At 45.4% G+C, this 14,357-nt stretch overlaps 1 protein-coding gene across 2 annotated transcripts in view; it reads right to left on the bottom strand.

Annotated features, from left to right (window-relative positions):
* Positions 1 to 13,776, bottom strand: part of B3GNT7 (UDP-GlcNAc:betaGal beta-1,3-N-acetylglucosaminyltransferase 7) — a 36,840-nt gene extending 23,064 nt beyond the window's left edge. Inside the window, exon 1 of one of the 2 annotated variants that reach the window (XM_073589310.1) lies at positions 13,586 to 13,776. In XM_073589310.1, coding sequence (XP_073445411.1) covers positions 13,586 to 13,596 — 11 coding nt within the window. In that variant the 5' untranslated portion in view covers positions 13,597 to 13,776. Of the gene's footprint in view, positions 1 to 13,342; positions 13,498 to 13,585 lie in introns of those variants that run through there. The other variant, XM_073589312.1, reaches the window with a different exon arrangement.
* Positions 13,777 to 14,357: the final 581 nt, after the last annotated feature.

The following is a 14,357-nucleotide window of genomic DNA, read 5'->3' as shown; positions in this document are numbered from 1 at the left end:
CAAGAATAGCCAGGTAACAAAGTAAAACTAGATCTGTAGATTTATATGGCCTCATCTATAGATGCAAAAGGTTTTATGCTACTTGCAGAATTCTGCAGAAGTAAACAGCTCTATTAATGGACTGACCAACTACATTAACTAAGGACAAGTTTGCACATCTCGAATTTGTGGCACAGTTAGATACCCCAAATCCAATTTCCAAGACAAATAAGTAGGTTCTACAAAATCCCATTCACACGTTGTGGAAAAAAAGAATCCACACAAAAATGAACGCAAGGTGCGGAATTCAAAATTGCAGACACATTCTTACGTGGATTTCCCTTGTGGATTACACGCTATTCAATGCTTAGTCGTAAAGGGAAGCCCTCTATATTTTCTGCTCCATCGCAAAATGACGAACGTAACACATTCATTCAAATCACTGTAAGGCCGTTCCAACTTCATATCAGCACATGCAGAATGCTATCCATGCCATGTTCCACCTCTATAGAAAGGTAAAATCGTAAAAGGAAAGATAACATCTCCCACCTGGGACCTCTAGAGGCTAAGATATCCTGAAGGTTGGGAATCTCAATTTTCATGTCAAGCCACCCTATGAGCTCATCACCTTGATTTAAAAAAAAAAAAAAAATAGGTATTAGGCCTACCGGTAATGATGTGTCCTGACAGCACCATGGAGGACGTCCTCCTCCTCCTTACAGGGACAGGAAAGCACACGAGAGGTTAAAAGGCCCCATCCCACCCCTTTCCTTCAGTGATTTAACAAGTACCACAGCGTGGATAATGCCATAACTTTTAATGATACCATCATATTACATCATATGACATAACAGGGAGGGAACTACCCGTGCTATCAGGATGGACTCCTGGAAACATCATTACCGGTAGGTCTAATACCTATTTTCCAGGACGTCCACCTGACAGCACCATGGAGAGTACCAAAGCACCTCCTCAGGGTGGGATCACCGCCTGGAGAACTTTTCTCCCAAATGCGGTATGTTGGCCTGATAGCACGTCAATTTTGTAGTGCTTGCAAAATGTATTCAGGCTGGCCCAAGTTGCCGCTCTACAAATCTGCTCGACTGAGGCACCTGCGCGTTCGGCCCAGGACGCTGAAACTGCCCTAGTAGAGTGGGCCCTTAAGGTATCCAGTGGGCTGGCGCCTTCCGACTGGTAGGCGTCTGAAATTACTGAGGTGATCCATCTTGCGATGGACGCCTTAGAGGCTCTTTTCTCCCCCTATTTTTACCCCCAAAGAGGATGAACAGGTTTGAGTCAATACGCCAGTCATTGGTGGCCTCTAGATAGCTTATAACTGCCTGTCTTGCGTCTAGGGAGTGGAGACGCTGTTCTTTCTCATTGCGGGGATTGCTGCAGAAGGATGTAGCACTATCTCCTGATTAATATTCTGGTAAGAGGCTACCTTGGGGATAAATGCCGGATCTAGTCTTAAGGTTATATGATCATCTCTGATCTGGAGATATGGATCTTTGGTGAACAGGGCCTGGATCTCCCCTATTCTTTTGGCCGTGGTAATGGCTACCAGGAAAGCCGTCTTCCGAGACAGAGCTGAAATGGTCATTCTTTCACTAGGCGTGTAGGGGTCCCTCCATGCAGGGACAGGAAAGACACTGAGGGAAAGGGGTGGGACGGTGCCTTTTAACCTCTCATGTGCTTTGCTGTCCCTGTAAGGAGGAGGAGGACGTCCTCCATGGTGCTGTCAGGTGGATGTCCTGGAAATCAGAGTTTGGGTCTTTGTCAGGTCAGTCCAGGAAGACACAGCTTGCTGTGGTTCTGTCAGTTTTCCTAAAAGGAGTGCTTCCTTCTGCCAAGCTTCGAGCCATTTCCGTTCCACAGGTTTAGAATTTTTCTTTTGTTATCCCTTTTACACCATGTAATTGTGTATAAAGTACAAATCCGATGAAGGGGACTAACCGTCCCTGAAATGCGTAGCATTGATTAAACAGTTTGTCTTCATCTGGTCTGGCTGGTCTCCTCTCTCAAAGCACCCCAATGGTACCCACCTTTTTACCTCATTTCCCTCACGACACAGGTTTAGTACTTTACTTTTGTCATCTATTTTATTCTATGTGATTGTATACACTATATTATTTTGTTCCCATTTTGCAATAGCTTTGTATATTTTTTTTTAATAAACTCTGCGTACTTTTCTGTATTAATTACATAAAATTCCTCTTGTTCTCTAAACGGCACCCCTGAAGCAATATGCTCTCTCATCCAATCGGCCTGGATAAACGATTGGTAGTGACAGCTAGTTCCTTATGTTATTGTGGAATTGGCAATGACCATACCGAGGTATATATATTCCATTAATTGGAATCAGATGTGTATATACCATACACTACAGCCTAGTGGAGAAAACAGCTGTGGCCTCGTCCATCACTCGTAAGTCAATTGCATAACTGTCCTGACGATGAGAGGAGACAGCGTTACGGCCCTAAAAGGAAAAATAAAATACTTGTATACAAATCCTCACCTTGCTCTTTTATGTTAGGTCAAAAATAATTTTAAATTAACATTTTTTAGTTGTCCTGATCTAGATACTAGATGATTACTGATTTGCATGGAAAGTTTTAGGTGCAACATACTTGGCTTCGTACACTAGACCAATATTGTGCTTGTCATTTTTAAAGTATGGGATAATATTGCAAGTGAGAACTAATTGTCTAATATTAGTGAGAACTAATATTGTATTTCAAGGCCATGGGAATAGTCATATAGGCACTTAAGCTGACACTTTTATGATCACATTATCACACTTCAGAACATTTACAGTGTGGCTGATCCATTGTCATCCCTCACACAGTACAGCTTTTACATGAATTCCATTAAGCTCATACCAAGATGGAGCCCAAACAAGAAAGGTATAAAGAAAAGAATAGCAATCATTAAAGGACCTGATACTAGCTACATCAGGATAGGGTAAGAAAATATCTGGTCTAACAAGCTGTGCCACATACCTAGTAACGAAAAAAATGCTGACGGACATAATTAAAAAAAAAAAAAAAAAAAAAGATTATTTCAATGCAATTTTGGGAAAGTCCCAGGTGGAAACTATAGAGGTAGTGTTCCATTTGGTATTCAAATGTTGAAGAGGTGCAATTCTTCCATTAGAAGGTAGGTTAAAAAAAAAAAAAAAAAAAATCATATAAATCATTTTCATCCAGGAACCCTGGACAACTTTTATCTTTCTTGTATTTGCAATTTTTTTTTTTTTTTTTACAGCAGCTATTACTCATTTAGTTTCCTATGCTACAGAATTGCAGTGTATCCATAAAAATCAGATATTTTACTGTGGCTCCTTATGGCATCCATTTTTATTTTGCACACTCATGGACTTTAATGGACAAGTCTCAAAAAACTGACCGTCACATCCAAGCATAGACTAGGTGTAAACAGGTGCTTACCTAGAGTCAGTAACTCATATATAATCAAATAACTAAGGCAGCACTCTGTAGCGTCATAGCTTGCAAACATGAAATATGAAAGTTGAATCTGCATTACCGCACTAGAAATATGAAAAATTGATAATGCTTACACATGAATTGGCCAATTTATGTGCTACCTGTAAGCCACGTTAAGGTGATTCTCGTTTTCCAGGACCTAACACTGCCAAACCTCTCTACATACAGTTGTGGCCAAAAGTATTGACACCCCTGCAATTCTGTCAGATAATACTCAGTTTCTTCCTGAAAATGAATGCAAACACAAATTCTTTGGTATTATTATCTTGTGTTTTTTCATTTAAGACAAATTAAATGAAGATAACAATACCAAAGAATTTGTGTTTGCAATCATTTTCAGGAAGAAACTGAGTATTATCTGACAGAATTGCAGGGGTGCCAATACTTTTGGCCACAACCGTACAGATTAAATTTTCTTATTTCAGGTTTGCAAGCTATGGCGCTTCAGAGTGCTGCCCCATTTATTTGATCAGAGCACGTCCCTTAGATACCCGATGTGTACATTAGTTGCCAGCTCCCTGCATCAGCGTGCTGGTAACTAATGTACACAGCGACGCCGCGCCCTCGGCGTCGCTGTGCTGATCGCTGGTGAAGCTGCCTGTTTGACAGCTCACCAGCGATCACATAGCGACTTACCAGAGATCCTGACACGTTGATATCGTTGTCAGGATCGCTGGTGAGTCGCTATGTGTGACTCCAGCTTTAGCCTCAGGAGTTTTTAATCACAGCACGACCCCTCCCCTCCATAGAGATATAGATTTTAGTCCAACAGAGGATTCACCGGTACCCATACACCTGAAGACTTTAGTCTAAGAGAAGTTTGGCAGTGTTAGGTCCTGAAAAACAAGAATTGCCTTACCGTGGCTTCCAGGTACACGTGAATTGGCCAATTTATGCGCCAAGCACTCTCAATTTTTCATATTTCTAATGCAGTAATGCAGATTCAATTTTCATATTTCATGTTTGCAAGCTATGGCGCTACAGAGTGGTGCCTTATTTGTTTAATGGGCAAGTGTACCCTGATTTATGGAACAATCTAGTGCATGCTGTGATTGTTAATACCAGATTCAGTCACTGAAGAAAAATGCTCATCCTGTGGGTCGCCCGCCAGGGCCGTGGGGTACTCGGTACCGGGCCGGTACCTCAGAGGGAAGTTTCACAGTAGCGGTGACCTGGGCGTCCATGCAAAAGGGGTAGAGTGATGGGGATAAAGTTGTTGAGATGATTCGTAACGCCACCTGTGATTTCTGGTCAGTTTGACCAGCGCTGCAGGGTTGCCTCTCTGGGACAGATGGTGTGGTGCAGCAATGATGTTGTAGCCCTCCACAGGTAGGGCTGTAGTCGCAGGGCAGAGTAGATGAGGTTGGAAAATGAGGAGATAGGAGAAGTAGATGGTGCAGTGTTAGGCACAGAGATGTAGCAGTGCTGAGTGGGTTGGCGCAGGAAGGCGGCAATGAGACAGATGAATGCAGTTCCAGTTCTTTTACTCACGTTCTTGGCACAGACAGGTGCCCGCTTCAATGCTGCGGTCTCCAGATCAGGGGCTCAGCCAACTCCCAGGCAGATGGAATTAACCTCTCCAGCTCTCCCTTTCGTGTGCCTGTTCTGAACGTCTCCACACTAGCGCTTATACTGTGGCACTCAAGTTGCTGTTGTGCCCCCAAGTATTAGGTGGGAATAAAGTGGTGACAACTTATATTCCTCCGGTGTCTGCTGCGGGACCATCAGTATCCATACAACCTCGGGGACCGGACCCCGGCCATGCGCTTAGAACTTGAGGAAGGGCTCCACTCCGACCCTAGTCCTTAGTTCTCTTCTTCTCCTTACGTTCCGCACTAATCTTTCTTCCTTCTGGAGAATCAGGCTATTTCTCTTTCCCGTACCAGCAGCTTCAGGTCACTGAAGCCTGCTGCAGCACTTCCTTCACTCCATCCCTCTCAGGGGAGCTTCTCTCACTGACTGACCTTATCCTAAACTCTTCCCGCTCTCTTGTGCAGTCTAAGCTCCACCCGCCTCCCAGCACTCTTCGTGTTCCAAGCAGGGAGCCACCAAAGGTGCTTTGCTACACTACTATGTTGTGTGGGATGCAGGTATTGGAGGCTGGCAAGGTGTTACCATCTTACCTGGGGAGTGGGATACTGTACCTCTGTGGCGACTGAACCCTCAGGGGCGCCACACCTGCGCTGCCCCACTGAGTAACACTGGCCTGAGTGCAATGAGTTTTTCTCTTTCACTAATAGCACTCAAACGAAAAATATGTGAGCATAAAGGCTGATACTTATACTGCATGGCTACTTTAGGTTCAGATAGTTACACAATTATTCTCATTGTTTAAAAGGGAAATTAACACTTCATGCACTGTTGACTTTTTGAGATTATGCTTTTGCTTTATTTATACAGCAAGTCTCAAAAGTAAGAAAATGCCTATAGAAAATGATGTGGCAAATGGTGGGGGAAGAGGTAACCTTATTAAAAGGGGTTGTACGTAGAGTTGAGCGAATTTTTCAAAATTCGGTTCCGATCACGATCAGCGGCGAATATTGTTTTTACAATATTCGCCAAATGTCCATGGGAGTAGAAATTATCGAATATGTTCAGAACCGATCATCAGGCCTGGATTGGTAATATAACCAACCGGGCATTTTCCCGCTGGACCGCTGTCATGTGGGCCGCGGGCGGCAACGCCCAATCTTCTGGCTGCTTGCCAGCTGATGCGGCCACTGGCCTGGCTGCTGCTCCTGCCGCCGGCCCTCTGCGGGCATGGCGGTTATAGTTTCCACCCCTCCCGCACTGCAGGGATATAAGCCGCCACGCCCCCCCCACGCACCCCATCCTCGCCGTAGCACCCCATCCTCGCCCCGCAGCCACTCACAGCGTCGCTTGCCTGTTCTCTTCTCTGTTCACAGGACCTGTGATGAGGTCACAGGAGGGGAGGAGTCAGGGGTCACATGATGAGGAGTCATTGTCCAGACCCATGAACATGTGACCCCTGACTCCGCCCCTCCTGTGACCTCATCACAGGTCCTGTGTGCTCAGCCTTGCCTCTTGGTGTCTGCAAGAGTCTGCTGTGCTGTTGTCATGGTGCTGGATGAGGTAAGTATGTGTACGGAGAGGAGCCGCGCGTGTACGGGGTGTACGGAGAGGAGCCGCGCGTGTACGGAGAGGAGCCGCGCGTGTACGGGGTGTACGGAGAGGAGCCGCGCGTGTACGGGGTGTACGGAGAGGAGCCGCGCGTGTACGGAGAGGAGCCATATGTGTACGGAGAGGAGCCATATGTGTACGGAGAGGAGCCATATGTGTACGGGGTGTACGGAGAGGAGCCATATGTGTACGGGGTGTACGGAGAGGAGCCATATGTGTACGGGGTGTACGGAGAGGAGCCAAGCGTGTACGAAGCATACAAAGCTGGATTTTCCCACGGACACAGGAGTACATGGCGGAGCCCCGAGGAGCATTTTAAAACACACACATGACGTTCCACCTGAAGTGATGTGCTGGAAGCTGACCGGAAATGAGGTAATTTCATGAGGAGATTGTGACGGAACCAGGAATGCTTCAGATCCATCACCATCTTCCGACAGCGCAGACAGCAGGATCGCGCCGTAGTCTTTGTCCCTCTTTCCCTTCTTCAAAAGTTGGGAGGTAGGATAGGGGCAGCTCTGACCAGGGGGTCTGGTTGCCCAATGGATAGCAGTTCTGCCAGGAATTCTGTCACCGTGCGTACAAAATGGGACAGAGCTTTGAGAGGAGTACTGTACCTAAAGCAATAATTAGTACTGAGCTGAAATACTGGGCACAGCTCTGACTGCATGTTATATAGGTTTGTTAATCTCCTCTCACTTCTTGTAACCTACAAGTGTACAAAGATATTATATAGTCACCAAGTGACTAGTGGGCCTGTGTAACTTCAAATGCCAGGGCTGAATTTTAGTCCCAGTCCAGCCCAAACAAATTCGGCACGAATGGGGGTACGAATATGGCAAATTCAGATTCGGTGACCGATTCTGAACATATCTGCTCAACTCTAGTTGTGCGGTCTAAAATGCCAAGTGTACAGTCCGTTTGTGACTGCAGACTTGTGAATCCTCCCAGCGCACGCACCGCAATGTGATGACTTTCCGATGCCAGCGCAGGGAACGACGGTCACGTGACTGCAAGTCTGCGATCTACACACTAAAACAGTCTATTCGGATTTTGGATGGGAGTATGCATGTCGCAAACTTGTGGTCACGTGACTGTTGATCCCGGGGCAGACACCGGAAAATCCTTGCAGTGCTCATGTTGAGGATTCACAAGTCTGCAGTCACATAGTGACTGCAGATTTGTCATTTTATACCAGACAAACCTTTTAAGCCATGTCACCAACATTGCAGCCATCTAGAATGCAGTCATATTTAATTCAAATTCACTTTTTCAGATGGGCAGACACACAAATTCAGCAGAAAATATTGCCAAAGTCAACCCTTACTTTAGGTTTAGTAGTTATATTAAAGCATTAATCTTTCTTCTGTACAGGTGATGAGACGGATGGTATTATCACAAGCAGAACGTGTCTAGGTCGTCGTTATCAAGGATAAAGAAAATTCCACTTGACATGACAAACTAGCACTGACACCTAATTGCCTCCAGTTAGGCCTGTTTCACACTTCCGTTTTTGTGTCCGCCAAACGGATCCGTTTCCGTTTTTTTGACGGAAACTGATGCAGACGGATCCGTTTTTTTGACGGATCCGCGGTAACCACTAATGTAAGTCTATGGGACAAAAAAAACGGATCCTGCAAAAAAATGGCGGATCCGTTTTTTTACGGAAACCAACGGATTTTGACGGATTTGAAAAAACGGAAGTGTGAAACAGGCCTTATCCACAGTGCAGTTGTCAGACCTCTTGTCATCACTGAGCAGCACCTGATTTGGAAACGAAGGTTTATCTGAGGTTTACCTGGAGTTGCTGTGTCACCTATGCAGAAAATTCTGACAGTTTGGATTGTGCACATTCCAGAGACGTCAGACAGTACTACAATGCGGGCTTTGCTGAATGTGACCAGTACAGGTTGCTGTTACTCCATCAATAATGGGTTTTGGCCGTCAAGCTTTTAGTCTATTTGCAACAGAACATTTTAAGAAGTCTGGTAACTGTACTATAGATAAGATACCCGATTGTTATCACAGAAGATTCAATCAAATCCCTCTGCTTCATGTTGAGGATGCGAGGAGGATCTAAATAAGTTCTGCTTTGGATACTGAAGTTGAATACCAGGTGGCTGGAAAACTCAAGAAAGAATTGACATTTTGTCTTTTACCACCATTAAAAAAGCAAAAAAAAAAAAAGCAACATGTTCACTATAGCTGCAGTTTCCCTTTCAAAAGTAGGGTAATCATGTTACAAGTGGATTTTGGAGCAGAAACCAAGCCAGAAAAAAATGTTCTGTAGAAAGTGGATTCACACAGTATTGGATCTTGGATTTTCAGATAATACGCTCTGAAAATCCTCAACAAAAATACAGTACAATGTTAGGAAATGGGGAGTTAATAAATCCCACTCACTCAAAAGGGGAAAAAAAACTACATCTGGCCTTCAGCATGGGTTTATTCATGGCTATGAAAAAGAGTGAAAAACGCAGCTATTCCTGCAGCAAAATCTGCTATAACAACTCACGTGAATTTCAGTGTCCATTTTCATACAGGTTAATATAAAGGGGTTGTCCGGGCAAAAACAAAATTTTGCAGAGGTGATGGATATGTCAAAATATAAACTCAGTCATACTCAACTGCCAGCACGTCACTCGTTGTAGGAAAAGTCTTTGGTCCTGTTTAGCACTGTTACCATGATCAGTGAAATCATGATCATGTGACAGACGGTCTCAATTGGTATTGACTAAATTACTCAGATAGAAACTCTGATAACCATGAAATGACACACTGTATCCAGGTGACAGAATTTACACAAGATTTATCAGGTCTGGAAACCTGACACACGAGTTGCCAAACTAGAATGCCACAACTATCCCTCTATTACTGAGCAAACAATAGCTAGAACAAGAACAGATCACTATGCAGAATCCGGTTGTGACCATGGAAAAAGTAACAAAATTATTCTGTACAGTGGTCAACTCAATAGTAAACCTCAAATTATGTACTATGAAGTGTAATGTCTGAAGCTGGACATACACAGCACAATCTACTGCCAACCCAATCAGTATGCTGATCCTATTTACTATATGGGCATGGTTCTTTTGAGGGGAATGTATTGGAGTGTACCAATTTTCTAACTAAAAAAGGGCTTTAGCAAGCTTCCGACATGCAGTCAGGTCCTGGGTGTGGGTGATCCCTGTGCAGGCATGCACTTCCATAGATTGAGCAGAGACACTGAGGGGAAACACACCTGCGGACTTCACCCTTTCTCAAGCCTCGAGAACCATCCCCAGTCAGCGTCTCTGCTCTCCTGCTCAATCTATTCTAATGGCCTTGGCTATAATAGGTGTGGGACTTTAGTATTAAATAAGTCACTTTTTCAATTTTTGGATTCCTTATTATCATACATAACTTACGTTATGGATATCTATAACTTGATTTCTTTGCCTGTGTGGATTGGAAGGGTTGTTACCGACATCTGGTGAGAATTTCATGGCAATAGCAGCTTCAGAGATATATTTACTTAGAAAATTGTTGACACGTTCAATACTTAGTCACCCGCTGTATATTTTCTGATCCCTATGTTATTCAGCAAACATGTCAATTTCAGTGGAATTGGATGACAATCTTATGCTTGCCATTAGATTGTTTGGCCGATCACCTCAGCCAGCTGTCCCATACACCGTAACACTTGTTCTTGCTAGTGCTCCTGTGTTCTCTACAACAGGTAAAATCTGGCCGCAGCTTTCAAAGTGATTGGCAGTCCCAAATAGGTCATGACCTACTGACATCTCCCCCAACAATCAGTCGCCTGGAGCCCCCACACATTAGATTGTGAGACAAACCTGTCAATACTGGCGAGTTAGACCATCATTAGTCTATGTATATGGGGGGGGGGGGGGAGATGTCTGTAGCCTTCTAACTGTTCCTCAAAAAGGGAGTGCGGGGGTTGGAGAAGAGACAGGTCTGTTTGATTTTAACATGCCTGATAGGTAGTTCAGAGAAGAGCCCTTACCAAAAAGGTGTCAGTAAACATCTTACTCCATTTCCAAAAATAACCTTACTCCAATTTACATATTTATGGTGTAGGCCAGAAAATAGCAGTTAGCTGTCAGACGAGTCATGGCACATCTGCTCAGTTTTAAGTCTGGAGAAAGTATAAAACAAGTTCTTATAGCCAGTCTATTAAACGCAATCTTACAAGTTAGCTAATATTAATTACAACAGTTATCAATTTTCTTCCAGTTTTTTATTTTTTTATGGGGCGGCACGGTGGCTGGGGTCCTGGGTTCAAACCACACCAAAGACAACATATGAAAGGAGTTTGTATGTTCTCCCCGTGTTTGCGTGGGTTTCCTCTGGGTTCTCCGGTTTCCTCCCACGTTCCAAAGACATACTGATAGGGAATTTAGATTGTGAGCCCCATCAAATGTCTGTAAAGCGCTGTGGAATTAATGGCACAGGAACTCTTTATGCCATGGTAAAAGTAAGGCGACCGACTAATTAGGAAAATGCAATTTTATACGGTGATTCCTGAGGTTTGATAATGTAATACATGACCTGTGGGTGTTTTAATCAATTAGCGATGTGAGCAGTCACTGATCAGCACAAGGTCAGGTGCAGACGAGCAGAGTTTTTTCTCGTGCGAAAAAATTACATTAAGGCCAGGGTCACACTTGCGAGTGCAATGCAAGAAACTCGCACCTCAATACCCGGCACTGCCACCGGCGGTTCGGACCGTTCAGCTGCATAGAAATACATGCAGCCGCACACTGCGGTCCCGAGTGCCAGCGGCAGTGTCAGGTATTGAAGCGAGTTTCTCGCCTCACAATCGCAGTGTGACCCCGGCCTAATCCGCTGATCAAACGCTCCTCGGATGTGTAGAACAAACATTTCTCCATCTTCTCTCCATTCTGTCAGACTATGGAAGTCGGAAGACAGGTATCTGTGGTTTTCAAGGATAGAACACGTACCTATTATGGTCTATGGAGGCGATCACATGTACATGGGTTTTTTGCAGACCTTGTATATGACGTCAGGTTTTTGATCCAAGTAAAAGGATCAAAATTAGGCTAGGGTCACAGGCGTATATACACATCTGTGAAAATTGGGTCAAATATGCAAATAACGCTCCAATCAAACTCTGATCATTGTGAACATAGTGTGACCTGACTCTTGGAAAAGGAGAAGTAAAAAAAAAAAAGTTTCCCCATCTTCACTATTCTGTCAGTCCGTGGAAATTGGACTGAGCTCAGCTGTCATCCAAGTGCAATCTGATTGAGTCTGTGGAAACTTTTAGGACTCATACTCACTTGCGAGAGAGTCGCACGATTCTCGTGTGAGTCTCTCGCATGAAAACCCGGCACTGCCGCTGGCACTCGGACCGGAGCGTGCAGATACATGTATTTCTATGCAGCCTTATGCTCCGGTCCCAGTGCCGGTGGCAGTGCCAGGTTTTCATGCGAGAGACTCACACGAGAATCGTGAGAGACTCTCGCAAGTGAGTATGAGCCCTTACTTGCATAGCCAAATGTGATCTGAATATCGGATCCAACTCGGGCACTGTCCGAGGAACAATTCTGCCAAATGCCAGTCTCACTGAATAACATGCATAGGAGTGTGATCCCTCAAAACGGTGGATTAGCAGTCGTCCGATTAGGGTCGTCTGCATGAGCCCCGACCATTAACGAGCAAGGATTGTGCATTTTAATTCATGCAATGATCATTCTCGTGATTGATTTTTCATGGGAAAGTAGAGGGCGTCAAACACTTTTTGGCATATGAGTATTGCAGTTAATTGTATATAATGCATAGTTTCAATTAATCACCATACTTTACCATGGCATTTATATCATGCCTGAATTATTTATGCCATAAAAAGATGACAAATTAGGAAACAGATTTTAATCAGATTAGAAATGTATTAGGTGCCCACTAATTTCCCTGATCAATCACGAGAATGTATGTAAGGAGGAAAACCAGTCTCCAGATTGCGCAGAAGTCACTCACTGAAGAGTCTAGTGATCTGTAAAACCGCACCTGTCCGCAGGTCAGGTATACTACAGAGCAATCTCAATAATGGCACTATCCCCACAGTGCTGTGCTTCCTAACCACAGTAACATCAGCCACCAGTCCACCCCAAGAACGGACCACAGCGCCACCAGCCCACCCCAAGACCGGACCACAGCGCCACCAGCCCACCCCAAGACCGAACCACAGCGCCACCAGCCCCCACACCACAGCTCCACCAGCCCCCACACCCCCGGACCACAGCGCCACCAGCCCCCACACCCCCGGACCACAGCGCCACCAGCCCCCACACCCCCGGACCACAGCGCCACCAGCCCACTCCAACGGATCACAGTGCCACAAGCCCCCACACCCCCTCCCCCAGTGCCACAAGCCCCCTCCCCCGGACAACAGTGCTACCAGCCCCCACACCCCTGGACCACAGTGCCACAAGCCCACTCCACCGGATCACAGTGCCACCAGCCCCCACACCCCCTCCCCCAGACCACAGAGCCACCAGCCCCCTCACCCGGACCACAGTGCCACCAGCCCCCACACCCCCTCCCCCGGACCACAGTGCCACCAGCCCCCACACCCCCTCCCCCGGACCACAGTGCCACCAGCCCACTCACTGTGCACCACAGTCAGAGACAGCGATAACTAGGAGTCCATGGACGTGGCTCCATCAGCAAACATTGCTACTGCCTGTGCTTACAGAGGAGACACTGAAGGATTTGCTGCTCCCGAAAGTCCCTGGTAAAGTGACCGCTCTCCCGGGTAGTCCACATGTCTCTGTGCACACTTGTACAACTAAAATGGGTTCGAACAAAACAAACCGCAAAATGACTCAGTATTAAACATGACGCCTAAGATAAACGAGCCACCAACTACTCTCATCCAAGAAACTAAGAGAAGATGTTGGGATGCCGCTGGCGAGCAGCTATTACAGAGCACTCACCACTGCAACATCGTGTCCGGACTGCGAGGAGCCTACTAATGAGAGTCCGCTGTGTGAGGAGGGAGGCATGGAGTGAGGGGAGTACAGGGGGATTGCTGAGAGGAGGCCGGCAGGAGGAGGAGGAGGAGAGTGTGGCCACATTCTTACAGAGGTGGAGTTCATGTTCTCTCACACAGGTACAGGCGTCACCTGCTAACTGTACCACACAAGCCTGGCAGGTATATGACGGGCTGTGCACCCTGCACACAGATCTGGGAGGGAATCTGTAGTTATTGAGTATATATATGTGTGTGTACCTCACAGCCCTCACATGTATGTAACCTGCTATATTTACCTCACATGTATGTAATCTGCTATATTTACCTCACACAGCCCTCACATGTATGTAATCTGCTATATTTACCTCACACAGCCCTCACATGTATGTAACCTGCTATATTTACCTCACATGTATGTAATCTGCTATATTTACCTCACACAGCCTTCACATGTATGTAATCTGCTATATTTACCTCACACAGCCCTCATGTATGTAATCTGCTATATTTACCTCACACAGCCTTCACATGTATGTAATCTGCTATATTTACCTCACACAGCCCTCACATGTATGTAATCTGCTATATTTACCTCACACAGCCCTCACATGTATGTAATCTGCTATATTTACCTCACATGTATGTAATCTGCTATATTTACCTCACACAGCCCTCACATGTATGTAATCTGCTATATTTACCTCACACAGCCCTCACATGTATGTAACCTGCTA

Source organism: Dendrobates tinctorius, unplaced genomic scaffold (assembly GCF_039654945.1).
Source record: "Dendrobates tinctorius isolate UK_male_01 unplaced genomic scaffold, ASM3965494v1 ptg000107l, whole genome shotgun sequence".
NCBI lineage: Eukaryota > Metazoa > Chordata > Amphibia > Anura > Dendrobatidae > Dendrobates > Dendrobates tinctorius.
This window is presented reverse-complemented; position numbering and strand designations above follow the sequence as displayed.